General features: G+C 42.9%; 1 protein-coding gene across 1 annotated transcript in view; it reads left to right on the top strand.

Annotated features, from left to right (window-relative positions):
* Positions 1–1,034: 1,034 nt before the first annotated feature.
* cntn2 (contactin 2) overlaps positions 1,035–27,620 on the top strand; it is a 35,329-nt gene continuing 8,743 nt past the window's right edge. The window contains exons 1-18 of the mRNA XM_088920574.1: positions 1,035–1,391; positions 13,540–13,673; positions 15,447–15,588; positions 16,651–16,826; positions 17,229–17,324; positions 18,223–18,435; positions 18,673–18,775; positions 19,599–19,780; positions 20,459–20,595; positions 20,935–21,064; positions 21,822–21,972; positions 22,223–22,350; positions 22,895–23,070; positions 23,774–23,894; positions 24,372–24,530; positions 25,027–25,176; positions 25,975–26,045; positions 26,790–27,024. Of these exons, the coding sequence (XP_088776700.1) occupies positions 13,616–13,673; positions 15,447–15,588; positions 16,651–16,826; positions 17,229–17,324; positions 18,223–18,435; positions 18,673–18,775; positions 19,599–19,780; positions 20,459–20,595; positions 20,935–21,064; positions 21,822–21,972; positions 22,223–22,350; positions 22,895–23,070; positions 23,774–23,894; positions 24,372–24,530; positions 25,027–25,176; positions 25,975–26,045; positions 26,790–27,024 (2,428 nt within the window). The 5' untranslated portion in view covers positions 1,035–1,391; positions 13,540–13,615. The remainder of the gene's footprint in view (positions 1,392–13,539; positions 13,674–15,446; positions 15,589–16,650; positions 16,827–17,228; positions 17,325–18,222; positions 18,436–18,672; positions 18,776–19,598; positions 19,781–20,458; positions 20,596–20,934; positions 21,065–21,821; positions 21,973–22,222; positions 22,351–22,894; positions 23,071–23,773; positions 23,895–24,371; positions 24,531–25,026; positions 25,177–25,974; positions 26,046–26,789; positions 27,025–27,620) is intronic.

Genomic DNA, 27,620 nt, shown 5'->3' with positions numbered 1-27,620 from the left:
TTTCTATGATGCTTTGAGAAAGCAATCAGGCAAAGGAGTCGTGACTTTCAGGGCCATGCTGTTGGCGGTGTGGAGCTGCAGTTAGGGCACCTGGCGCCACCCTGGAGGGCCTTCGGTCTGGTTCCCAGGTGAGGCACTGCTGCTGAAGCCTTGAGCAAGGTCCTTTCCCTCTGGTTGCTCTAGTTCATACAGCTATAGACATGTGCACCAAAATGTGCAAGGAAACAAAATCCATTGTTTAAAAAAATAGCTCCTGTTTTCAGTCATAAATGCACATTGGCTTAATTTACAGTTGTCCTTAGGTCCTTTTTTTCCATTGTTGTTCCTGAAGCAGTCCACAGTGTTGACTTTTAGGATTTGCAATGTTTGAATACAGCCCCTATACAATCTCCCCTCTTCAAGACTAAAGAGATTCAGTGCCTTGTACTATATCTATTGAGCACATTTTCATAGGTCATAGGTCAGAAATCAACCTTTCTCTTCTTTAAATCACTCCAGAGCTGTAATGTCTTTTTTGTAATACTGATCAACACTGTACACAATACCCTTACCTGTCTCTGTTTCCCTTGATTGCAATTCTTCCCTTCATGGGATATGTGTGCACGTGGAAAGAGACAGGAAAGAAAATCAGTTGCATTTTAAACAGCTGGAGGAAGGAGAACAAAGAAAGAAGCACTAAAACAAAGACGTATGCACTTGGGGGAAGACACGCAGAAAGAAGTCATGAGGTTTGTAATTTGGATGTAACAATCAATATGATTTTACTTAATTAGTGATATTGCAGTGGGGTTGGGTTTGAGACAAAGGCATATAAATGACTGTGAAAATGGCATTAATGTTCTACAACACTAGGATCTACATGAATAATGTAGGAGAAAGTGATATAGAAGAGATGTTACTAGCGGTCTGGGGAGGAGAGAGAGGGGTTACTGCTTTAGTGTATCAAAGCAGAGAGAGAGAAAGCAGGAGGGAGGGGAGGGTGGGGGGGCTGCTGCTTTTGAGTATGAAAGCAGAGGGTGAGAGAGAGAGCCAGCGAGAGAGCGTGGGCTGTTGTATGGGGAGGAGCACATCCTAATGCGACAGAGCTGCAGCTTTCCTGAATCATCACACACTCGGAGAAAGAGCGAGCGAGGAACACGGCAGGCTCTCCCCCAGACAGCGGCACCACAGTCACTCCGGGGAGGAGAGGACCACCCCAGCCTACCCGCAGCCCAAAACCCATGCAGCCCACCTCGTTCCGGGACGCCCCAGAAACCCCCCCCCTCCCCTCCACCAAACGCACCCCAGCGTCATCCGTCCGCAGCTCCTCTGCATCCATCCAGCGTCGGAGCCGACTGCGTCTCCCTGCTCCCTGCTGCAAAGAGTCCAGCGAGCATCTCGTGCCAATTAAGGTCAGTAAGCATGCTGCCTGATTCCTCATCAGACTGTCGCTTTCCAGCTCCTCTAATTAGCACTGCAGGTCCCGTGACAGCAGCTGTGTGAAAGAAATGCTCCCTCTGAGCAGCACACAAGGGTGTTTGACTTAGCGGTGTTACGGGAGGCTGCAATGATCTTTTTTCTTCACTGTTTTGTTTTGTTCCTTTATCTATTACCCCTCGAGTAAGGGCCTGTATTGGCGCGACCGGGGATTAAGAAAGAATGAAAGCTATCCATCTGAGTTGTACCTAACCCGCACACCAGGACCTCGGCCTCCCTTTTACAATTCCGCCAGAAGTTGGCTTGCGACTCTCAGACTTGCCCTGAAATTCCTCATAATTGCTTTGTGGAAGCAACTCAGTCTTGGCTCTTGGCCTCATCAGTCCTGAAACACTGTGACATTATTTCAGTTTGAAATGTGTGTGTTTGTGAGGGGGCTGCCCTCCTCTGCTTGATACAAGCTGTGTCTGGACCTAAGCCTCTTGGGCTAGGCAGAACCCGGCTTAATCACTTACCTCCCTGTAGAGCTCTAGCCCTGTGCAACACTATTTCCCCTGCTGCTAATCAACTGGCAGACATGCTGGCAGACAGGGTAGCTAGCTGGCACTGCAGGCATAAACACAGGTGCACTGCAGTTTAAGTTAATGCCAGGGCTGTGCCTGATCCCTACTCAAGCACTCTAGTCCAGGTGCAGGTGTGCAACCTGCCGAGTCCTCTGGCCTGAATTCCTTTCTTCTAGCCAGTAGCCACTTACTGGTCTCTTTAATTGAAAAACCGAAGACGTCCTTTCAGTCCTCGTGGTCAACGTAAAGCAGGTTGACTCAGGAAGCATCAGGCTGAATACGGAATGAGCTAGACTGTCCTGTTTGCAGCTGGGCTCAAAGATGTGAGAATGTTTTTCTTAGTGAACGTTGCTTTAATTCCAAAGGCTTCTATTGCATTGTGTTGCATTGCAAGTGTTGAAGGGTGTACAGTATGGCTGTCTTTACATACAGACAGAAAAGGAATTCCTTGCAAAGAAATAAAAGATACTCAACGAGGGTTGGGACCTGACAATTCCTAAAAGAATCAAACAAGTGATTCTTTTTTGCCATCTTGTACTAAAGGAAATCTTAAAAGACTCGACCAGAAAGAAGCTGCTTTCAGAAACATTTGCTATGCTCCCCTGCTCTGACATTCTTTAGATCTCATTTGCTTTTACTTCTTTATTTCACTGTTTGTTCTTAATTCCTGGCTTCTGCAGTCAAAACCCCAAGGCTTGGGGAATATCCTGTAGTGTATAGGATCCACCGGGGAAACAAGGAAGATGATATGGGTTTAAGTATTTGAGCAGTCTGAGCTAAGTGCATTATTTTCTTATTGGAGTCTGTCAATAAATCTAACCCATAACTTAAAAATGTACATTTTCACATAACCAAAAATAAAAAAAAATCGGCGCTTTTTTTTCCCAGGAATGGGCAATGCAGTATTTCTGTGCCTTTTCTTCTGTTTCACATGATTGAGTCCACCCAGACATGTCTGTGTGCAATTGAGCAGTTCCCTAGAATGATCTCATTGTGAAACCCTATGCCTTTAATATCCAGACACTGGGTAAAACAAGGCCTTCGTTAACCACAGAGAGGTCATGTTGGGCTGAATGAGAGGGCATGGGTCTTAGAGTTTAATGCCTAACGCATACAGCAATGAGCATCCAGTGTACTAATGTTGTCAGAGACACGATCCATATGATTGAGATGAAGACTATGAAGGGAGGTTGTGGCCATCCTCACAGCAACATTACTTGCCTTGCTACAGGAGTTACAGCAGCCTGAAATAATTTAATAATAATTATTTCTTGCTATACTGGGGGTGTGTCAGTAGTAGATACAGATGACCGATTTTGTTATCAGTGTCTTGTGCCTTGAACTTGTGAGTGCTGTCAAACAATGAAATGGAATTAATTGCTCTTTTGTGCAAATTTACCCATACTACCACAGATTCCTATCATGTCAAGCATGAATAGCAAGATATTAAGGTGCAATACAGCTGTTCTTTACAGTAATTATGAGCTGCTAGTTAAGATTATGGAGCCGGTGAATGTGTTTGTCAGACCCATTCGTGAAAGCTTTCAATATTCTCTTTAATTGAGCAGTGTGTTTTCTTGAAATGTGTTGTTTTCCTGAATCCTGGGAGGGTTTTCTACTTGCTTGTATTTCTGTTCCTTTTCTAAGTCATCCAAATCTTACATTCTGCAATTTCACTGACACACACTTTTTTCTTTTCTAAGATCCCAGTCTGGAATTTGCTCTGCTCTCCCCTTGGGAAACCATATTTTTGTGAACTGAAAATGCGACACCTGCTTTTTTCACTTGCTTTTCACTTGCCTGGATGAGGAGGTCAGGCATCCCAGTCATAGCCTTTTGACTGTGCTAGGGGAAAGCTCATTGGTTGATAAAAAAAGTCAAGAAACTCAGGACAGACAGGATTGTCCTGGAATAAACAGGACATTTGGTCAATCTCATTTTTCTTGAACAAGGGGTATGGGACAGTGCACTTTTTTAAAGTAATCTTAAAGCAATCTGCCAATTTTGATACTTCAAAGACCAAAGTGTGCACAGGCAGAGGAGTGATGAGGAACGCATGTGTAACACTGGAGATGTGAGACTTATTGTAGAAATTTGCATTTGCTCTCTGTGTTTGGTATCCTGTTGCTGGTGTGATATCTCAGTGCCACAACAGCCATGCCTTTGCTATACAGTATAGGTGATGCTTCAGCATCTTTCGATCTACAGCTCGCTGTTGTTCACTTTTCCTCCCCCTCTCTCATTCACTCTCTCTTCCTTTCTCTCTCTTTGATTTCTCCCTTTCTGTCTCTCCCTCCCCTTTCTGTGCTCTTGCTTCTCTGTCTCCTTGCTCCTGTCCTCTCTGTCCCTCTCCCTGCTGACCCTAGACACTCCTTCTGCTATCTGCCCATATAGGTGACAGTGTGTAGCAATGAGTATTGCTGGGCTCAGCAGCTCCTATTCGCTCTGAGAGCAAGTCAGTCATTGTTCTGGGCCCCAGCATTCAGTCTATTGATTTCTCTCCAGTGGTCTCCACAGAGACAAGCCTGGGTTTTATTTGCAAATGAAACTATTATGAAGGAAAGCACAAACAGAAAAAATAGCTGCTGGAGTGCAGGATATTGTCCAGTGGACTTACTGTCAGTGTTCCCATCTCCTTGTCCCTAGAGAGGACAGACTTTGATCACAGAGACAGACCAGCAGGCAAGAATGACCAGGCTTCGGCTTCAAACTTACTTTAATTAGAGCTGTAGGAACCAGCCATTGATTTATTATTTTTTTAATTTGAAAAGCAATAACAACCAGGCCAACTGAAAACTAATATTCTGTGTGTCTCCTGAACCTGGAGGAAAAATTCTGCTGCTTTTTCAATTCTAAAAAAATTGAAACTCTAGCAAGATTTTCACTTCCAGGGAATGGCAATTATTTTCTGCCTCTCAGGTGGATTGTACCTGAACACATAGGTCAGGAACTAGACTGGCTGGTAAAAAAAAAAATCACACTCCCTCAAAAATGAAAATCTGCAAATGAAAGTAACAGAAGATTTTTAAAAATAATTTCAGATTTTTTTTTTTAGTGGCTGTGAGACCACTGTGAGTCTTTTTAAGACCAAAACTCAATTGAAATAAATCATTTTGTAGCAAATGATCTTGGTACTAAACATGGAATATTAAAAGCATTGGTAATTCATCCATGCTTGAAACTAAAAGCAGATCCGTTATGTGTGTGTGAACAAATTATTATCTCTTTTTTCTGGCCCCTGGCCAGTCAGGTCCCCTAGGCCCTGCAGTTTACAAATATTGGTACCAAATGGACTGTTTCAGTCTTTCTTGTAACAGTTTCTGCCCACAAGTAGCTTTCTGTCATTGGTCAAGGGGTTACCATGACAAAGTAAATGTACCAGAAAATGTAGTCAATATTCTTATTGTTAATAATGTTTAATAATTAATAATGTGTGTATTAGATCATCTGATCAGTAACCTTCAAAATATCAAACAGACTAAAGGGACCACATGGTCTCTTCTCCTTTGTAATGTTATAATTTCATATACTGTATGTGGTCAGTGTGGACTACAGGGATGTACCAGGTTACAAACTTGAGCAAGGTACTTTACTTGAATTATTCTAATCCTGTCCAACTGGGTATCAGCATTGCTGAGGGTGACACTTAGATTGACTAGTGTCCCATCCAGGGGGAGACACAACTCAGTCCATTTAACCCTATAGAAACTGGGCAGAAGGTAAGGCCTGAGAGCCCTCTGGACTCAAGTTAATTCGACATGTCAGAAAGCCTGAGTCAGCAGACTTTGAGAGTAAATTGGTTTTTGGTTGTTGACTTTGAAAGGATTAAATTCAATCCATCCCACTGCTTCAACCAATGGCATTGCCAATAACCCACCAGAGAGCAGAGAACAACAAAATAAGATATAGAGGGATTTTTCTTGTTTCTTATTTTCCCTTTGGTATGAGAATAAACACCACATACGAGAGAGTGCAGTTCTAGATAGTCACAGATAATAGGGGGCTGTATTGAAGTGAATGGAGTAGGAGGAGGATGCCGGACTTCAGGGATTGGGGACTGTAATTAGTGTGAAGTGCCACTCATTAAATAAGCCTGTGTTTAAATCTGGCAGGAGCAACTTCTAGGACAAAGTCCAGCATTGTTCCAATAAATTGTCTGCTGAATATAGAGATCAATGTCCAAAGCTCTTCAGACAGGCTTTTCACTAGATGTCAGATCCAGCTGGCTCTCTCATCTCAAATTTTGGTTTCCCGACTAAAGTTTGTAAAAGTTTTTATTTAGAACGCTCCTAGTACACAACAAGTATTGAAGATGGGAAAGGGTCACTTAGTGGCTCCAGTGTAACAAAGTGTGCTGTCAGTATTGTATTAAACAGACATTACCATTAAGGACTCAAGCAATTATCGTTATTGTGAACTAATGTCTTAATTTTGTTTGAGATACTAATGCACATGTTCTTGAAGTGGGACCATTGTCAGGTAATTAATATGTCATGAACCTTGAATTCAGATTTCCAGATTTAATAGAAGAGTGGCGTGATTCATTACACAATTTAAGAAGTCTTTTATGGTCAGTGTTTAGCTATGTATATTAAAGTAAGCACTTAATCTTTTTTGCTTTCCAAACAGGGAACCTATAGAACTCACTTTCACAGGTCTGTTAAAGAGAAGAAAAGCTTTTATGTAATATAATTTAGGAAGCACTGGGGGGAATGTACTGTGATCATTTATCCATCCTGATGGACATTTGCATTGGTTCTCCATGCTCACGTCATGTCTTTACAAGTCATCCCATAATTCCCCTCTCTCTAAACTTTGCAGTATGCCTTATGTTGCAGCGTTTTTCTGAAACTAAGGCTGTGTTAGCTCTCAAGCTGTTTCCTATGCCACAAGGTTCAGGGGTCATCTCCCGTTTAAAGCACACTCTCTTTATTTAGTCCGCAGGACGTGCAGTTTTGTTTTAATGTGTGATTACATGCCCTCCCCTCATATAGTCTACACTCCCATGTGCACTAAATGAGACTCGTAACCCCCATCAGCTCTGAGGGAGCCACCCACACCTGAGCCAGGAGTCCAGGCTGTGGGCCTACACTGACGAGGGATAACATAGCAGCTCATTAGGTACCAGTTCACCTGCTGGAAGAGCTTTGCGCTCAGTATACTTCGCTGAGTTCTCGGTGCGCTTGCCTAAAGAGCCGGGTGATGTAGCATGCATGTCCTGCGCTCTTCCCCCCCTCCACACTCCCCACACGAGCACTGCCTGTCTGAGCGCTTGCGGCTCCACTCCTGCAGATTGGCTGAAGTTTGCTGCAGCAGGAAGGAGAGAGAGAAAGAGGTGGCTCCGTTCAGCCCAGCTCTCCCCCTCTTCCTGCCATCCGAGCTGTCCCACTTTCCCGAAACTCAGCACTTTTTTTTTCTTTTGCTATTTTTCTGCCTCTTCCTGGCTCCCAAAGGAGTACACACAAAGGCGCAAATTTTTCAAACCATGATGGGTATGAAGGCGCATGCAGTAGATGAGGCTCCAGTCCTTTTTGCTGGATTGCTGTTGTGGGGGTATTCTGTGCATCCTCCTGTGATTGCCTGCAAGGAGGGATTTTCAACTTCAACTGCAAGTGTTAAAGGAGACAAATGCAGAATTGTTCAAAATAATTATATGATGTTAATTATGACCGTCATGGTAATGACATCACAGTTGCATGAACAAACACTATGCTTAAATACATGCAAAAATAAGATTTCAGCACTTGATTCATGACAATGGAGTCACATTGCATGAACATACACAGCACTTACATGTCTTAAACTCTTCTTTCACTGACATGAAAAACTCTTCAAATAATCATTTCTAGCACCAGGCTGATCTCTGGGGGGTTCATACCGCTTCAAGCTATCTCAAATAATATTTTTTATATTCAAAAGACAATTTTTTGTCATGACATGTCTTAGAAATAATTTCTCAAAATCACTAAAGGTTTAGAGTATATTTTGAGATGTATGAGTTTAACAAAAAAAACTTCCAGGTAGGAGCAGTGCTTATTTTCCAGCTCCCCTGTTTGCATCTGTCATGCAAAGAAACATACTTCAAAAAGAAAATGCAAAAAAAGGATTGTATAAAGAAAATTTAAGTTGCTGCAATATGCACATTATTTTTTACAGAAGTAGTGGCAAGTATTTATGTAAAAAATATTTTTCCTTAATATTAATGCAATCATCATAATTGCAGTAACAGTACGACTGTTTTTGTGATCCACATTTCCTATTTGTGCAGTTAAAAGAAAATGTTTTTTTTTATCATGGATACAAATCCTCTAATCTGTTTTAACATTAATCTGGTTACTGCTGCCCATCTGAATGCCAGTGAAATAATATTTCAGAGCATTTCAGTAAATTACACACAGCTGATGTTCATTTCTGATTTTGCACTGTTTCCTCTGTTACATGTGATTCTTTCTGATGGTAGACAGAAATATCAGCCCCATTATGTCTGTGGTGAAAGACAGGGAGAGGTTCAGTCTACTGGCGTGTTGAGATGTGTAATAGTTAATGCTTAACACTGCCTGGGCTTGGTCGTGTCTTATGGATGATTCTGACTGAAATTCCACCAAGATCCAGCTCCCATTAGTAAAGCCACCAGAATCCATACCCTGGACTATGCTGTGCACCTGTGAGAGACCTCCACACCTCCAGGTGGCGCTAACACTCCTGGAAGGCATTGTAAAGCTTGCCTTGGAAGCATTGGAGGGAATGTGCCGTGATATGTGATATGTTTTTCATCTGATATGAAGAACATCTCTGATCAGGCATTGTGGCAAAATTGGTCACCTAAGCCCCCAATATTTCTGTTTTTTATAGAATGTTCAGCAAAAATTAGTTTGATAGAAATCTTTTAATCAATTAAACATCATGCATCTCAGTATGCACAAAAATACACAAAGATCCTAGGTGACATTGAGATAACCTATCACAGTTCCTTGCAGTGACAAGTCTTACTCAGTATCTTACATTAGCATTCTTGGCACAAAAGAGCAAATGCGGTGAATGTGAAGTTGGCAGAGTCTTATTTAATTAGTCAACTGCACGACTGACTAAGTTACAAAATCAGCATCTCACCATTAACAAACCCTTTAAACTTCGTGAGCAAAATAAAGTGCCCCTCCCCAGATGCACCAGAGAACCAGTTATTGCTGGAAATGTAGAAACTACTGATAATGATTCACCACTAGCACCAAAACCAGAGCACCATGCAGCTTCAGTTCCCACTACAGAATGTACTGCTTGCGTTGCTAACGTTACACCTTCTTCTGTGAAATCTCCAATAGGCAGTTCTGGACAGATCTTTATTGTTAGAGCTTTTGAAGGGGAAATAAACACGTGTCTGCTGGTCCTCGTTTCCTCACATTGCGGGACCTGGGTTTCAACAGTAGAGCCGTGGCACTGGCGATTCCAAATTAGGTGAGTATAGACAGGAAATCGCTTGCACCTTCAAATTTAAAAAAGAAACAGGACTACAGTGCTGGTATTCCTGTGTCCTTAACCTAGTGAGTCAGGATTTCCTTAGATTACGGAGGTGTGACCTAGTATGAGACCACTCAAGTCAGTGCAGAGCACGAAATATTTGAATTTTCCTGTTCAAACAAGCTAGGCAGGTGAAGCTAGGTAGAGAATTTCTTTTCATTTTGTCTTTGGCAGCAAAATTGCTCGACACCCTAAGCCTAATAAGTAGTGCAATTTTGATCACTTGTCATGTCTCATGACATATGAAGGAAATCTATTGGAAAATGAAGTCTTTGAGATTTTCTTCTTTTCTTTACCCTGAAGATAATCCTTCTGAGTAGAACTGCAGTGCAAATAATGAAACGTATATTTTTGCATTGTCTTCAACATGAGTTCCCTCGGGCAGCCAGCTGGGTAATAGAGGAAAGATGAAGATGGTTTGGGCTTTCTTCTTCCTCTGAAAGGACCCTCTGAACCTCTAGTAAAGAACAAAGGCTGCATTCAGTACTTCATTGAAGATCTGGGGTGGTGTAGGTCATTGCCTTGGGCTAACAGGGCTGGCCTGCAAAACAGGGCAGTTGAATCTGCACTACAGCACCATAGTACCCAGTACAGCTCTTCACCTCAGTCTGTTTCCATCATTGCTGAGGGACAAGGCCTGCTTTGTGTCTCCTCTTTTTCATTTTAAGGCCTGAAATGCTGTTTTGTGTATGAGGAAGTAAGTGCTCTTGTGTTGTAGACCACTTATCCCATCTGGCACTCTGAGAGGAGAGCACCTTAGTTCTGCAGGCTGAAGTCATTGCTCCCTGACAATTTTCCCTTCCTTCTCTTTGAAGCCCAGATTCAAAGTGCATAGACTTTTGGTACTGGCGGGAGGTCCTGTACGGGTCAGTACTTCCAAGTCCCAACAGGCCCTAAAAGGTGAAAAGGTTCTGGGTGTCTGTTTTGAGGAGGGCGAAGGAGGACAGAAAGGTGAGGCTGTAGGATGTGGCAAGACCTTTTGCCTTTTCCAGGTCTGCAAGATCCTTTTGGTTTTATCATGGTTGAAAACAGGGAACCTGGATGCTCTATCCCTGTGCTCCTTCCTTTCAGTGACAGTGATTGATTTTGGAATCTAATCTTGTGGATGGCTTTACCTGTAGGTCTGGACATCAGGGTCTGAGGGACATTCCTGAGTAATAAATTCAGACACTAACAGACTGTTATATCACAGAGAGCTATGGGTAAGTTATGGGTATGTCATGAAGCAGAACGTTGTCATATCTTATGAGGTGGGTTCAATGTTACTTCATCATAACAGATCAGAAAACAGTTTGAAAAGTGTAAATCCACCAGAAAATTAGTTTTACATCCTGCTCTCGACTGTCTTTTTTTGCCTTTAAGTCACAGGCTTTATGAAGGGGGCAGAATTGCAGTTTAGATGACTGACCCATTTTTTTGTGTTTTCAGTAGATGACTTCCAGCCAAGTTCAATCCATAATTTGCCCCACATCAGAAAAAAATCTTATTGAAACAGGTTATTTTAAGATGTGACTTGTTCTTGTCTTCTTTTTTTAACAGTATCTCATGGAAAGGTAATAACTCATGTTATTAGGAAGACAAATTTTAGTCTTTAAGTTAACAATAGCTCTCTGTGACTAGGCCATGCTGATAAAGTAACACAGGGGTATTGATCAAGAATTCATCATCCCTTTTAAGGTGCCTGTCTTTAATGTTGATCATGTCAATAGAAAAGCCAGGCTGTGGGTTTCAGAAAATCTTTCCCATTTTTTTTCATAAACCGTGCTCTTGCTAGGTGATATCTCTGTCTCCCTTGAAGGTCCAGGAAAGTTACAGAATGCTGCTCATTCAGGAATCCTGCGTTAGTCCATTCAGTACAAATTTGGACTTTTTTGATAAAATTCTTTAGCTACATAAGTGGCTCTTGTTACTGACAGTTTCTGTAAGGAGCTAAAACTATAAAGTTCACCCTTGGTGCTTTGCTGATTACCCAGCATTACCATCACTGTATACAGCCAGCTTGATTAATTAAGGTAATGAACATGTCCCGAGGGTACAGCAGCAGTGTCTGAAATAGGTACATGAATCTACAACACTCTCCTAACAGATCCAGAGCAAAACTATTAGTGTGCGCAGTATTGCGAAAAGCAAGTGGGAGATGGTGTCCAGAAGAATGAGCAGAATGGAGGCATGAGGATGAGAGCTGGACAGCTGCACAAAGGAGCTCATGGGGGGCAGGGATACAGGGTGCGTTTGCTCATCAAATATGCCTTAAATAAATAAGTGTTTTGTCTAGCTGTGCTCATACCAGTCTCCCTCTTGCCCTGCAGAAGGCAGCCCACCTGCTGATGCAGCTCAGCAGGGGTGAAGAATGAATCTTTTCCAGCACATGTCTGCTGGGCTCTGAAAAGCTGAATTGCTGCAGGCTGTCATTAGGTTCTTTATGGAGCCTGTAGGGGGGTTCCAGGGAGGGGAGGATAATTTAATGAAATATTAACTGCATTGAATAGACCACACGCAGGCACGCACAGCCTCTCACATGCTGTCTTGGTCTCTTACCCAACCATGCACACACTGGTACACAAACAGCAGCACTCAGACATTCAAAGACAAATGTGCATCATCCCAGAGCTCACCACAGACAGAGATATCCACTGTGGCAGGCAGCCCATTGAGGTTTATTACTAGAGTTGTATGATTTTGCATCTAAGCGACTTTTGGAAGAGGGAATTAATATCTGAGGACTGTGCAGAGCATCAACAACGGGAGAGGTTTGTTACTACTGAGCTTATTTCAGTGATTATTAGAAAAAAGGTAATTTTGCCTTATTTTAAGTGTTCCAGCTGAGGATTGTCTCTGTGTTTTTAGCACATCTCCAGTATCTTAGAGAGCAGATTGAATGGTGGTGGCAGATTGAATTTGATCTTTATCTTCTCCAACACTGCTTTCCTGATATAACATGGTTAATCACAGCTCAGGCAGTCTTGATTGTTCCTGATGTACACCAGTCCTGGTTATTTTTATAACTTTCAATGTCTAAATATTACATAGAACTCTTTTGTTCGATCACCATGGTAAATTCAGGTTTTCCTTGAGTTCGTAAGATTTACACTTTACCTTTTTCTGTGGAGGTTTAGAAGTGCTGGGCACTTTTCAGTCACCATCTCGAGCCCTCAGCCTGAGGCATCCTGCCCTTCCAGCAGGGAGACTGCGTTGTGTGTCCTGCTCAGCCTAGCATAGAGGCAGCTGGTGTTCAGATCCCCCTGGTTAACTGCAGGCGAGGATGCAGTTGGCAACCCCTCTCTCTCTCTGGCCTTTAAGGCTTTGATGGCTGCTGCTGGAAGTGAAGCATCCAAATTGAGTGGATCTAGTATTTTAGTTCCCACAATGACAGCAGTGATGAAGACTCCATTCACTCCCACCTCCCAGACCCTCTCCTCACATTGTTGCTGCTTATGCAACATCACAGACGGGGCAACATAAGACAAGACACCCCAACGCTCCTCATAATCCCTTTATTTTACCCTTCATTTCATTTTCCATCCACTCTCTGCATTGGTCCCCATTTCTTTTTTTGCACAGAGGGTGCTGGGAGTCTGGATGAAGCTTAAACTTTGGTTTCGTTCAAGACACAGATGGATGATCCCCAAATCAATTAACTACTAACTACCAAATGGGATAGATGGGCCAGATGGCTTCCTCTTGCGTGTAACTTTTCTAATGTTTTTTCCAATTGCTTAGCTAATATCAGCAAAGTCATTTTAGGTGATGTAGATTACTGTGCTTATAGATGCGTATAATTCTTATAATTACTATATAATCCCCATTGATTCCCTTGAAATTAGTTCTTAAACAGGTTTTCAAGAAATTTCTCTGCTACTGATTTATTCTGCTATTTAAAATTGGAGTAGGTCGAGCAAAACCTGCAGATGTATTCAGTTTGGATGTGTCATATGGAGTTAATCTGTACTTCAGCACCACGGTCAGAGCACTGAGTTGTGATATCAGCAAGCAGCGTGCCTTCAAAGGTAGTACGTACTAAGAGTGTTTTTCTCTTTCGGTTCAGAACAGGTCATCCCTTCTGTGACTTGCTTGAGTGCTGACTGGATTCTTTCTGTCTTGGTGCTGGCCTTGAGCTGAAAATGGGACACCTATCCAGCCTCGTGCATCTGGTCTCTCTGACACTCAGCTATGCTGCTGGTAAAAGCCACCCACTTCTCTGCCCTGTCTTCTGATCTCTCTCTTTCTCCCTCTCTTTCTCATTCTCCCTCCACTCTCCTCTCTCTGTCTGCCCCCAAGACACACACACACCTCTGTCTTCTTTTCATTTAATGCCGGGTGAAATGTTGTTTAAAAAATGTGTTGCTGAGTACTTGTACTTGAGCATCTGTGCCAAGACGCTAAGAGGGAATGTATGTCCAGGGAGTTCTTTAAAATATGTTTTAAAAATTAATGTTGTTATTTTATATCAACTGGTGATGGGGGGGTTGCTATTTTCAGCTAAGCTTTCTTTTAAAATAATAAAAAAGGCTTCATACTCATTAAAGATTTATGCAAGTGCAATGCCCTTCATTCAATTAACTCTCCCAGTGTAGTTCCAAGCACACAGAAACATACCCTTCAAGAGCTTTGCTCTGCAAAATTATTTGTGCTCAGTGTTCTTAACCTAGAATATATTTACTGAAACCAGTTGTTTTCTTTGAGGTGTTCATATAATTTACTGCATTGATCTACTCTGATATATCCTTATTATGCCTGCATTTGTGAGGGAACATGCATGTGAACAGGGCTTCAGTCTTGCAAATGTTTAACTACCGTAGATTCATTCAAGAAACTGGAGTCATATGCAAAATACCATCTTCTTAAGGAAGGTCCTTTGTTGTGTTAACACTGACAAGGCACAAAGGCTCCACCCCAGCTGGGAGAGACTGCAACACAAGGTTAAATGTGATATCTCTTCCTAAAACTTTGGATTTCCAGAAAGAGAAAATGAAACATTTTTTTAAAGGCTGACACACATGTACACATGGAAACATATTTCACACTCAAGTGCCAAATCTTTTCTGGGCTGTGGTAAACACATCTTTATTTCTTTACTAACCTTGCTTTCTTCACCTGCTCAGACATTGAGATTTCCTAATAGAGGGAACAGCCTGATTAATTATTCACCTGTCTTTCTATTGTTTCTCATTCCACTACATTTGACTGTGCCAGATTAAAAAAGCACCCCTCCTCCCCCCCACCACACAAATACCTCCTGTTGTACGTCACACACCTAACAGCACATTCCCATGTGTGTATCTCAAGCATATTTGTCAATAAGGTGATGAGGCGCAACACACAGCTACCTAGAGAATAGTCAGCTAATACGCAATTCTCTTTGCTATCCACGTACTCAGTATTCCTGGTGTTATGGCACAGCATCAGCAGACACAGTAATGAATTCATAAATTCCTGATCCTGAATTCATCCTGATAAGGAGGTCTCTCCTGCATTTCTCTTTGCCCCGGGGGAGAGGAACTGCATTTTTCTTGTTTGTGGCTTGCAGAGGATACAATTTTAATGATGCATTTTGACACTTGTCTGCAGAAATAAAGCTGTTTTAAAATCACAGAAGTGGTTTATTGAATTAAGCCCACTGAAGTGTGGCCAGTTTCAAAAATCTAGTGTCACCCCCAAGTCCAGCAGAAGGGCTAAATGGGAAATCTAAACGCGTGGTTCTTGTTTGTATTAATTTATCAAACATTCATAAATACCACCTCTGTGGTCATCTTATCTGGCCTCAATTAACTCCTTGACCTTCAAACGCTTAAAGAGAATGATGTAGAAAATAAATGAATCTGAAAAGAAGCTCACCATTCCTTTCCACTGCTCTATAAATAAAGCAAAGGAGTTGAGCCCCTCCGTGCCAGGCTGTGGGTGTGTGTGGTTGCTATGGTTCCGCAGTGGGGGTTTGTGTGCCATGTGTTTCAGGGATCGGTGACAGTGCGCTGGGCAGCAGCTATGGTCCAGTGTTTGAGGAGCAGCCTTCCAGCCTCCTTTTCCCAGATGGGCTGACGGACGAGAAGATCACATTGACGTGCCGAGCGAGAGCCAGCCCCCCTGCCACCTACAGGTGAGTAGAAATCCAGCAGGGGGTATTGTTTCCTGATGGTGGAATATCCATGTTTGCGTTCCCAGAAAACCACTGACTACTGATGAGAGTCGTGGCTACCTCTAGGAGTTCTAGTGCACAAAATGGCACCACACTCCGGAATGCCAGTCCATTATATGGCATACACACGGGCAATTTAAGAAATCAATATTTATTATTTTTAATAATAAAGTGCTTAGAAGATGTCTACGTCTGGGACAGCTTACAAAAGTATACATGAAATGGACTTGTCCTTGACCAGTATATATATATATGACATTTACTGCAACAGTCATGAACATCAGCAGGATGGGGGACATGATGTGAGAGGATGAAGGTAATCAGGTGGAAGTGGAAAAAGAGGAGGAGCAGAGAAAGTATGGAGGTGGACAGAGGCATTAGGGATAGAAAAAAGTACCACTTTTACCACACATCATAAGTAAGTCAACAGTTATTCTGTTTTAATTGAGAATTTTTGGATAGTACAGGAGGAGACTTTTCAGCACTAGGTGCTGGAAATGAAACTTTGCAAATGTGGCAAGTTTTTAATGAATTTCTGTAAAATGTAAATGCTTTTCTCTTCCACTGGTGTAACCTAAGCATTTGCCTGTAACTTGCTAAATTTCTAACAGGTGAAATGGCTGTATGATAGCAGTCTTACTTCCAATTTCAACATAAGAAAACACAGAGTGTTAAACACTGTAATGAACTAATGCCTGCTCTGGGTACGGGGGGCTAATTGCATTAAATATGTCCTTCCTTCAATGTTAACTTTTCTGAAATTTTGGAGACATGCTAAATGTTGTTGAGAGACACATGGGTTTGTTTTTAAAGACTACTGTGATGTCAACATGCATAATGCAAGAGCTTAATGACAATGACCTCTGGAAAGCAGAGCAACGTGCCCACCCAGCGGCCATGGCCACTCAAAACCAGCCCCCGTGGTGCGTGCATGCATGTGTGCACCGACGCCAGAGCCCAGTCGGGAAGGTGAAAGGCAGACAAGAACCAGCCCTGTGTTATTTGCACGCTCTTCCTCTGCAGCTGGAAGGTGAATGGCTCTGACGTGCAGGTTGGGAACGAGCCACGCTATGCCCTTGTGGCTGGAAACTTGGTGATCAGCTCCCCCCAGCGCAGGAAGGACAGCGGTTCCTACCAGTGCCTGGCCACCAACCCCAGCGGCACCATCATCAGCCGCGAGGCCAGCCTGAGGTTTGGCTGTGAGTGTCTCACTTTGTTTCCACATTGCTCTGGGCTTCCTGGTATCTCAGTGCCTCCCGTGACCACGGAATTATGTTGTTCACAGCTATTATTCAATTAAGGATAAGATTTGAGTAGCAAATCAGCACTCAAGCTGCTGCAGCAGCATAATCAGGACACTATTGCTGAGGTCTTTCTATATGGGCGTGGAATCTTTCTGGATCACAAAGGCTATACAGACATCTTCTGCAGTTCTAGTAAATGTATCACTCCAGTGAAGGCACCCTCATAGATTGTATTTTATAGGAGTGACCATCCTCAATGCATATGGGTCTATTCATTCATGGTAGTTTTATTGAGGTGTTTGCATGTGAACAAAAATTCTGACATTGTGATGTGTTCCCCCTGCTATTGCATTTCAGATCTCCATGAGTTCCCTCCAGATGACAGAAGCCTGCAGACTGTGTATGAGGGAGCAGGAACCATGATTCCCTGTCACCCACCTTCTCACTACCCAGGTAACCAGGCACCCTGATGCCCTATCACCCACCCTTTTGCCAACCAGGAACGCTGATGCCCTGTCTCCGGCCCCCTCACCCACCACCCAGGTAGCCGTTGTGCTCAGCCACAGCGCAGTCAGCCTGGCCCTGATGAGAACAGTTCGGAGAGAAGATGTGAAGACACAACATACCCTTCAAGAGGATAAATTGAAAATAGTCACTCAGATGCTTTTCTTTTTTCTCCTTTTCCTTGTTGACAAATCCTTACTGCTAAAATTTGGAAAAGAGAAACTCCACACAGATGCTGTTTAATTGCAGATCTGCTAGACTGAATGGATTGTGAAAGAACAAATGGAGATGAGAAGCAATGCAAGGCACTGTTTGTGACTGCAAAGAGCAGTTTTATCACATGAGCACATATAGCCAAGTGGTACTCTGTGAGCTGTTCAGTTTTATTATGAAATTGTACAGCTTTTTCCTGGGGCTGTGCACTTCAAACTAATTAAATTCAATTAAATGTTATATCATTCATGTTCAGCTACAATACTACCAGTCCAGTATTTGTTGCAGGCAACAAAGCATCACCCACTCCAGTGCTTCCTGTCTTCCTAAAAGGGCAGTACTTCCAACTTCCAGGCAGGGATCTAAATAGGACTACAGGGTCCTGTACAATACTGTAACAATACAGGCAAAAACAATTAAATGCACATTTTTTAAATTCAATTTAAACACCATGGCTGTCTAAGTCCAACTAAGGGTGGGAAGCCTGTGTTGGCTTAGGGACTCAAGCCTGCAGATGGTAGAACCGGAAATGTGTCACATTTTCTGTATGAGATTGAAGCAGTTATTAACGTATTTCAATGCGCTTTCAGGATTTTATAAAAAAGTTCCTTCTCCTTCTCCTTCTGCCTTGCAGCCCTGTCCTATCGCTGGTTTTTCAACGAGTTTCCTACCTTCGTCCAGCCAGACAGGGGCCGCTGGTTTGTCTCCCAGGCGACAGGGAACCTGTACCTCTCCAGGGCAGAGCCCAATGACACGGGCAACTACTTCTGCTTCGCCACCAACAACATGGAGCTCAGCATCAAGAGCGTCTTCAGCAAGCCCAACCAGCTCAACGTGCTTCCTGATGGTCTGAGCGCAGTTCATCATAAGCAGACATGTTTTCCCTTTTCATTTCCTTAAAAAGCTCTGTGTATGAAGAGCTCTCATAGATTTTCTATTGGCAAGGAATTTCTAATCACAATGCTATGTTTGAAAATGTTCTTACTACAGTATGGGTTATTATGATTTTTTTTCTAATAAATTGAAATTTAAGGTGAGTAGACACATTTTAATTTTAACTCCTTGTATCTCTTGGTCTCTCCAGCCACTCCCAGGAAGTCTTCTCCTAACATTAAAGTGCGCTTCCCATCAGACACGTATGCTCTGGCTGGCCAGTCTCTGCAGCTGGAGTGCTTCGCTTATGGCAAGTGAGTATCTAGCAGACTCGACTTGACTCAAGAGAATGATGGGAGGTTCACAGCCGCTTTTGGAAAAAGAAACATGCCTTGCTGGATAGATATCACCCACGCTACACACAGCAGTCTCTAGGTTGAGAAACCAGCCATCTTCCACACAGCTCAGTTTGGGCTGGGTTTCTTGTGGTAGTGCTCACAGTATGAATAGTCACCTAACACTATAGATTAAAATATATATTGCAGATTATATATAGCAGCTTCTCAATTTCTTCATACCCTCAACGAAGAGCAACTAAAAGTTGGTTTAGCATTAAAATCCAGGTGTACAGTATGTTATGGTACAATTTAACTAAATAATTTCACTATTGTGTGTATGAATAGAATATTTGTCAAAGCTGATGTATACATGATGATAAAGATTAGTATACTCTATTGTTAAGTGCCTGATGTTCAAATTAATTTGTATTTTGGAAATCAGTATTTATGAACCATGGTTTAGGCCTTTAAAAGGTTTAAGTGCTTGTGACAGATATTTGACCATACCAAGCTTCTTCAGCCACACTAGTTTGTGTAGTCTCCATCCGTTTGAACTCTGGGTTGGTATTGTTATCCTTTTGTTACACCTATTTGTAACCCAGTGGGGGTTTAATGACAGAAGGTGTGAGTATAGAGAAGCACAGGGGGAATCCTGTGTCCCTCAGCTCTAACTCCAGGATGAGAGTTTCCAGGAAAAGGACAGAACAGGTGTGTTTTTCTTCTTTCCCCAAGGGATGACATTCTTGTTCAATTCTGTCCTTGCTTCCCTGCCGTAACCCCCCACCCCCTAACATTCCAGCCCTGTGCCCAAGCTGCGGTGGCGGAAGGTGGATGGCACTGTGCCCCCCAAGGCCCTGGGCAGTGTGGACGGGCCCATCCTGCACCTGCCCGAGCTGGATTTCATGGACGAGGGCGTGTACGAGTGTGAGGCACGCAACTCTGAGGGCCGAGACACCTACCAGGGCCGCATCACTGTGCAAGGTACCCCAGTGGCCTGGGGACCACACTCTGCTTCCGGCCTCCTCTCTGCATAAAGGACTGCTTGTGCACTGTAGGCTATCCAGTACCCAGGAATGTACTGTATGTCTCCAGGGAGCTCTGTATTATTCCCCTGAGAAAAAGAATGGAAGTGATATGTGCCACAATACTCATAGTTTTGCACGACCCCCACAGTGGCTACACGGGAAAATTCCTACTAAACCTTGAAGAATATAAAGGAAACACACAAATTCAGGCATTTGTATTCCCTTCTGAATTTATTTTATCAAAGCAGGAATACTTTACCTCTTAAAGTGCTCCTTGCAGTTATACGTAATCGCTTTCAGAATAAATGTGAACATTTTCACACAATGAGTTGAAAATGCATCATTACAAGTAGCAACAAGAATCGCTGGAGACCAATCTGTACACTTGGAGAGGTGAGAAGACTGGCAGACACCTAGAGGGTAATTCATGCGCTAGCTCTTGTGTTTAATCAGGAGCCTTATTAAGTTGCACGGCATAGCGTGAACCTTGCATTTCGACAGATGTCATTTAGATTCATTTAGAATAGACCCTCCACTCCCTTAGTCAGATTATGTAAGATGAAGTCAATGAAAGGTGAACTGAGTTATGCCAAATCGTCTCCGTTTTTCCTGTTTCCTCTCCCTGGGCCTTCAGCCCAGCCAGAGTGGCTGCAGGTGATGAGTGACTCCGAGGTGGAAATCAGCTCGGAGCTGCGCTGGAGCTGCGCGGCGGCAGGAAAACCCCGGCCCTCCATCCGATGGCTGCGGAACGGCCAGCCGCTCGCCTCCCAGGTACCGGCAGTGCACTTACACATTTTTCTCACATTGGGATTTACTAACACGTGTTTCTTACACTCCTGGGGACATAAGCTTTAAGTACAGTTACACGTAATTCAAAAATACCACAAACTCTTGTATCATTGAAAAATCAGTTTTTACATCCACAATCTCCAGGGTGAAATGGGTGACATCTGTTGGAAATCGCTGCATTCCTTTCTGAGATAGACCAGTAAATCTGTATTCTCTTATCCTGGTTGTCCAGGTAGTAAACAGCATTTTTGTCCTCCTAGATAGTGCACGATTATCGAAAGGTAACGTGCGTACCTTTTTACTTATCTCTTGTCTCTCCAGGACCGTATTGAGGTCAATGCTGGACAGCTGAGGTTCTCAAACCTGTCCCTTGAGGATTCTGGGATGTATCAGTGTGTGGCAGAGAACAAGCATGGCACCATTTATGCCAACGCAGAACTGAAGGTGCAAGGTGAGAAGTCAGGGAGGTCACCTCGAGATGAACCCCTACTTTAAGACTGGCAACATTCACACTTGTTTAACATGTTCCTGTTCTCTTTGCTTTTGATCACCACATTTCATCACAAAGATCCCAAGGCACTTTAAATAGATGAAGGGATCCACTTTACTTGTACTATTGCTGGGTCAAGTGCAGCTTTAAGTGCCCGAAGCCCCACTACACAGCAGGTCTGGTTTAGAAGTGAGAAATTATTTTTACTAATTAACTTAAGGGTTGAAATTAGATACAGTAGGACAGATAGAGGAAACCTAAAGGAGAATTTGTTTAAAACACAAGGGAACAGTGCCACGGGTTCCATAATGATCAAATAGTCAGGACCTCAGTTTAAAGTCTCTTCTGAAGGATAGATCCTCCAACAGCGCAATGTCCCCAGTCACCATACTGGGGCACTGGCTTGGAAACAATGCACCAGTGCTCCTCATGACAATTGCCCATCACTGGGCCAATCATACCATGTTATCTGGACTGATATTCTGTTTCTCCTTTCTACTCTGGTCCTGGATAAACAAGCAGCAAAACTCAGGACTCCTGGAGAGGAATTTGGGTTAAGAGAGCAGTTCTGCACATACAATAATGAGCCGCGATATCCAAAACACACTTAATGTTACATCTCAGATGAAGCTGTGCCCCCCCTAATGCTATCCTCTCCACTTATTTAATCTTTTGTCTTCTGCTCTTTTCTCCTTCCGTGCCTTGGTTCCGGTCGCAGTCCAGGCTCCAGATTTCCGGCTGAGCCCTGTGCGCCGCTTGACTCCATCGGCACGGGGGGGCCAGGTGAAGATGGAGTGTCGCCCGAGGGCTGCGCCCCGGCCTGTCCTGTTCTGGAGCCGCGGGACGGAGATCCTGTCCAACAACAGCCGGTGAGGCCTGAGATATCTCTCCTAGCTGGCTCTGTGGCTAAGGATCCGCGCCTGCGGCTGGAAGGTTGCCAGTTTGTATCCCGCGGCCGGCAGAGTAATCCTACTCCGTTGGGCCCCTGAGCAAGGCCCTTAACCCCAACTGCTCCAGGGGTGCCGTATAAATGGCTGACCCTGTGCTCTGTATAAGGCCCCAGTATAAGTGTGGTAATTGATTGATTGACGTTATCTGAGTGCTGGGATTTTCCTGCAGGGTGACAGTCACTCCAGATGGGAGCCTCTGGATCCAGAATATCAGCCGTTCGGATGAGGGGAAGTACACGTGTTTTGCAGAAAACTTCCTTGGGAAAGCGAACAGCACAGGTTTTCTCTCTGTCCGAGGTACAGCAGCCTGTCCTCTCTCCTGATTGATTATTGATTACAGTTGTTAACTGAGCACTGTCCTCTCTCCTGGCTTGTTTCCAGTGTGACAATTGTGACAATTCCATTGTGAGTGTTTTTGATTTAGAAACATTCAGAGTTTTGTTCACTCACAGAATAACAGATAATGTCACACAGATAATGAAAAAAGAAATCTGTGTAGAATTTGTTTGGAATTTAAGTTAAATGTTAAAAAAGATGAAAAAAATGGAATTTCAATATTACCTCTAACATGGGATATTTAACACTTTATAATTGCATAACATCAGATGTAACCAGCAGGTGTTTCAGGTCAAGTGCGAATGTGCTCTTCTGTTTCAGCCTTTCAGTGTCTAAATGTTACAGATAATTTTTAAACTAAATTCTTTGAACATTTCTATTGCACTATATTTTTTCCAGGAAATCTGTTGCAAATTCTACTGTTAAGAAATCATCCAGTCTGTTTCCAGAGAACTATAGTGTTTTCTTGCTGTAACTTTTGCTCACCCTCTCTCCTTACTCATAGAAGCCACCAAAATTACACTGGTGCCTTCCAACGCTGACATCAATCAGGGGGAGAATGTGACCCTGCAGTGCCATGCGTCACATGACCCCACCATGGACCTCACTTTCACCTGGTCCTTGAACGGAATCCTCCTGGACACAGAGGACGCCAGCCGGCACTTCCATCGCATAGAGGGGGTGAGTCTTGCTGCAGCAAGCACTCAGTCAGTAGTCAGTATATGACTGATTGACGCCCTTTTCTAAACAAAGGCAGCCAAACTCAAACTGGATCAGGGGAGAGGTATATTGTGAATAGCTCAGTTGTTTAACTCGTGTTATCATTTGATTAATTGGTGAAGCTTAGCAATACTGTATATCCAAAGACATGCAAGGAAATGACCACTTTGAGTATGTTGTTATGTTATTTAAGTAAAAAGGAGATTCTACACAAAAAAATGCTGCAACCTTCCAGGAATGGAGATGTCCACTTCTGATGTAAGAAGTGTCTTGCAAACTTGACTGACTTGCAAAGCCTTCCCTTTGTTACTATAAAATTCTAAATGAATGATAAAAGTCAATCCAAGAATAGTGCCAGCGTGACCAAGATTGATGTTGGGCTGGGCCTTAGCCTTGAATTCTAGTGCAACTCCAACAACTGCTGATTGCCTACAGGCTTGCAGTGATGTCAGTGAGAGATGCACCTCTCCTATCACCTATCAGCACTTACTCTCCTGCCTGGCACTGTGGCACTCACAGTGTGTCAAAAGCTGAATGACTGTGATAAGTGGGTGTGTCAGAGGAGCATGTCAGCTAGCTCTCATTCTCCCAGTGCAGTCCATGAGTCTCTGCCTGAAAATGAAACCTTAAATAACTGGCAATTCCAAATTGCCTCTCTCCTCAGAAAGAGACTGTGGGGGACCTGATGATTGTAAGTGGCCAGCTGGGGCATGCTGGGATATACAAGTGCACAGCGCAGACAGTGGTGGACAGTGCCTCAGCGTCCGCAAGGCTTGTGGTCAGAGGTAAAATCTAAGCAATGAATCTAAGGCATAGCCTTGAGGTGCCTGCCATCTGGTGTACATCTGAAAATAAATGGATGGCACAAAACCCACTTGAATAAGAACTGATATAACAAGTGTATAATTCCTGATTCCTGTTCACTTAAAAAAAACCTTCCTGAATATTATCAGTAGATCTATGTATCTCTATGCATCAATATGCATTATGAGTTACTACAGAACCACTACACTACCATCTAATCTACTGTAGGATTATTTAAATGTCACACCTTACAATATTTCCTCTTTCCACTATTTAACTACAGAAGTAAGCATCATAACAATGAACAGTTTTAAAAAAGTTGACATAAAACAAAAAAAAAGCTGTAGATCCAAAAACGAGAGTGCAGTAAAAGTGAGGCTGCATCCTAGCAGCTTATCTAATGAGTTGGGGTGAAGACCAACATCAGTCAACCATCCTTGCTTTTCTGTCTGTCACAGGTCCTCCTGGGCCACCAGGGGGCGTAGTTGTAAAGGACATGAACGAGACGTCGGTAGAACTCAGGTGGAGTCGAGGTTATGACAACCACAGCCCAATTGGGAAGTACACAATTGAGGGCAGGTCCCCCCTCTCTGAGGCCTGGAAACAGATGCGAACAGGTGCGCTACAGAGGCGAACCAGGGCTGAACAGAACTGCTGGACAATCAGTATTCGCTTACTACATTGAGGAGATACAATTGTGCAAATCCAAGTAAATAGGAACAGCACCACAGTTTGACAGTCAGGAAACAAACATTAATTATAAGAGACAAACTGACAGGTTTGGGTCCATAGTCCCATGATAAATTGGAATGGAGATGCATTAATGAAAAGATCATGCTGTTGTACAACACTGCATGACTATGGTCATTTTGATTTGACAATTAGATGTTCTTAAGGATTGTTGTCTAAACCACAGCTAAAAAAAACATGCATAGCAGTTTATTCTGAAGTACAGTTTTAGGTTTTCCTAATCTAATGTTAGGAAGTGTTTTTATGTAGCCCGGGGGGTGTGTGGATAAGATGTACACAGATCAATCGATTAGGGCTGTGTGCTGCAGAGAAGAACATGAATCCTGTGGTTGCAGGGTTAACAGTTGCCCTCTGACTCGACAGATCCAGCCAACATTGAGGGCAATGCTGAGTCTGCCCATGTGATTGGGCTCATGCCCTGGATGGACTATGAGTTCAGGGTGATCGCCAGCAACATCCTGGGCAGCGGAGAACCCAGCATGGCATCGCAGAAGGTCCGAACACGACCTGCAGGTCAGAACAATGAGTGGGAGCAGGCAGGCTATTGAATCTGGGCTCGTGAGTTACTGGCATCCATCCTCATCCAACGATGAAGAAGTTTTATTCAGATATGAAATGCATGTTTGGTGTTACCCAAGTGCTTCTCAAATGGGGAAGACACTACCACAATCCTGGATTAAGATAATTCTGAATTTATAAAAATATATACAGTTGACTCACAACACTATCGCAGCTTTAAGAGGTTAGTTCCAGATATTAAAAAATGATTGAAAAAATGCTTTAGTCTCTGAAAAATTAGTCAAGTAAGCCCACAAGACCTAGTCATTTACTTTTATTCACTGTTTTGATGTTTATATTTAATGTCTTGATATAAGGTTAAATCTGAGTGTAAAATTGATATTGTCTTCATATAGGGTAAAATAAGACTATACATGAATTTGGGTTTACGCACTACTCAAAATCCCTAACCCCCACGTAAATGATGAGTCGACTAATCAGGGTATATGCCATAGAGAGGTGTATGGTTCCAATGATGCATTTTTGTCTTTCTCACTTGACACAGTGTCAGGGGTTTTTTTGTGTGCATGTTTTGAAAATGAATTTACAGCTTTACTGTTAAAATTTGCCTTGGCACTCATTCACAGTTACACATTCTGCAAAGTGCTGCAAGCTGTTCAATGTAGTGATGAGGCAGGTGAACGTTCTTGACGATGGAGATCTGGAGGTCTGCCTGTATGATCTTTTATCAGCTTTATCGTCTCTCCATGTGATTGTCCCCTGGTGTGCTAACACTGCACTGTTGTTCATCAGCTCCCATGGTTGCCCCTAGTGGACTTGGTGGAGGTGGCGGAGACCGACATGAGCTCATCATTACTTGGACTGTGAGTGCATCATTGAAATTCTCTGGAATTCACTACCGTTATACTGCTATTGCTTCAATTTTCAATGTTATTACCCTTGATTGCAATTTACAACTTGCATATATTCTGTAATAAGTCCTTACATCATCCTGCTGATTCAGCACATCTTATTGACTCTGAATTGTCCTTATAGTCTCTCACCATCCACACCAAACTATTTCAGTCTATGCATTTTGACATTATTCTCTTTGATCAGCCCATTAAATATTGGTTGAAACAACACTGACACAGCAATTTGTAATAAGAAAACTGCCCACCATCTAGTAAATACTGTAGATGCTGGAATTAGCAGATTCTGAGACCTCAAGAACTGCTGCTTGATCAGTTAAGGGATTTGAAATAGTATTAAAATTTAAAGAGATTAGAATTGTGATAAACATTTAACTCTATTGGGGAGCTTTATGTTGCAAGTGTATTTTAATCCCCCAGGCACAGAATTATGTAATTTGGGGTAATTTTTCCAACAATTATGTTAGTCTATGCCTGATCATGCCATTGAGTGGACTAAGTGCTAGCTAAGAAGCTTTTTCAGAGTGTCAGTATACAATTTCAATGACAACGAGGATCAAGGAATGTGTTAAAACAAGCATTGAGTGGTTTTGGTACTTGAATGTTCTAAATGTTTACATGCCCATCATCTTTTGTGGTCTGACCTTGAAGGATAAAGAGATTCTCTGGTGTCTTTCTGAAATCATGTTGTTCCAGTCCATGGCTCGAGAGTACCAGAATGGAGAAAAGTTTGGCTACATCCTGGCCTTCCGGAAGAAAGCAGCACCACAGTGGCACATTGTCAAGGTGCCCAATGTGGAGTCATCACGCTTTGTGTACCACAACGAGAGCCTGGCAGCCTACTGCCCCTTCGAGGTGAAGATCAAGGCCTACAACGAGAAGGGTGAAGGCCCCTTCAGCCAGACGGCTCTGGTCTACTCTGCAGAGGAAGGTGAGGGGAGGGATGGACAAGGAGGAGCAGGGATGCAGGGTGGGGACCTAGGTGCTTGGAGAGCGATGTAACCTGGGGAACTGGTTTGAGTTTTGAGTGACTTGGTGTAAACAACAATGACAGTAGTAGGACAATGAACAGGTCATAATTAAGAGGTGAGGACATTCGTATCATGGTATGAAAAACCTTAGGAGCATCAAATCTTAGTTATCTTAGTTAAAGAAATTCCTGCATCAGATGCACAGTTCAACATCTCTTATGACTTATGATAGAAAATCTGTGCTTAATTTAATATACAGTAATTAAAATCAAAAACATTTGGAGGCTCTGAAAGAAGTGTTTTGTTTATTCAGGGAATTTAACGGTCACTTAATTCGTTCTACATTCAGGTGGTGGAACAACACCCGTCTTGCTGTTGCTGGAACAAACGATTTTTTTTTGTGTATTGGCAATTTTACACTAGAGGGCATTGTCAAACACAGGCAAGGAAACAGAAGCAGTTCAGTGTCTGTGAATAAAATAGCTTCAGCCTAAATGAAAGCTGAAAATGGTACAAATTAGTGACAGTGTATAGTGACAAAAATAGATCGGTGATG

Source organism: Atractosteus spatula, chromosome 7 (assembly GCF_055471065.1).
Source record: "Atractosteus spatula isolate fAtrSpa1 chromosome 7, fAtrSpa1.hap1, whole genome shotgun sequence".
Lineage (NCBI taxonomy): Eukaryota > Metazoa > Chordata > Actinopteri > Semionotiformes > Lepisosteidae > Atractosteus > Atractosteus spatula.
Note: the sequence above shows the minus strand (reverse complement) of the source record. Positions and strands in the feature narration are given on the sequence as shown.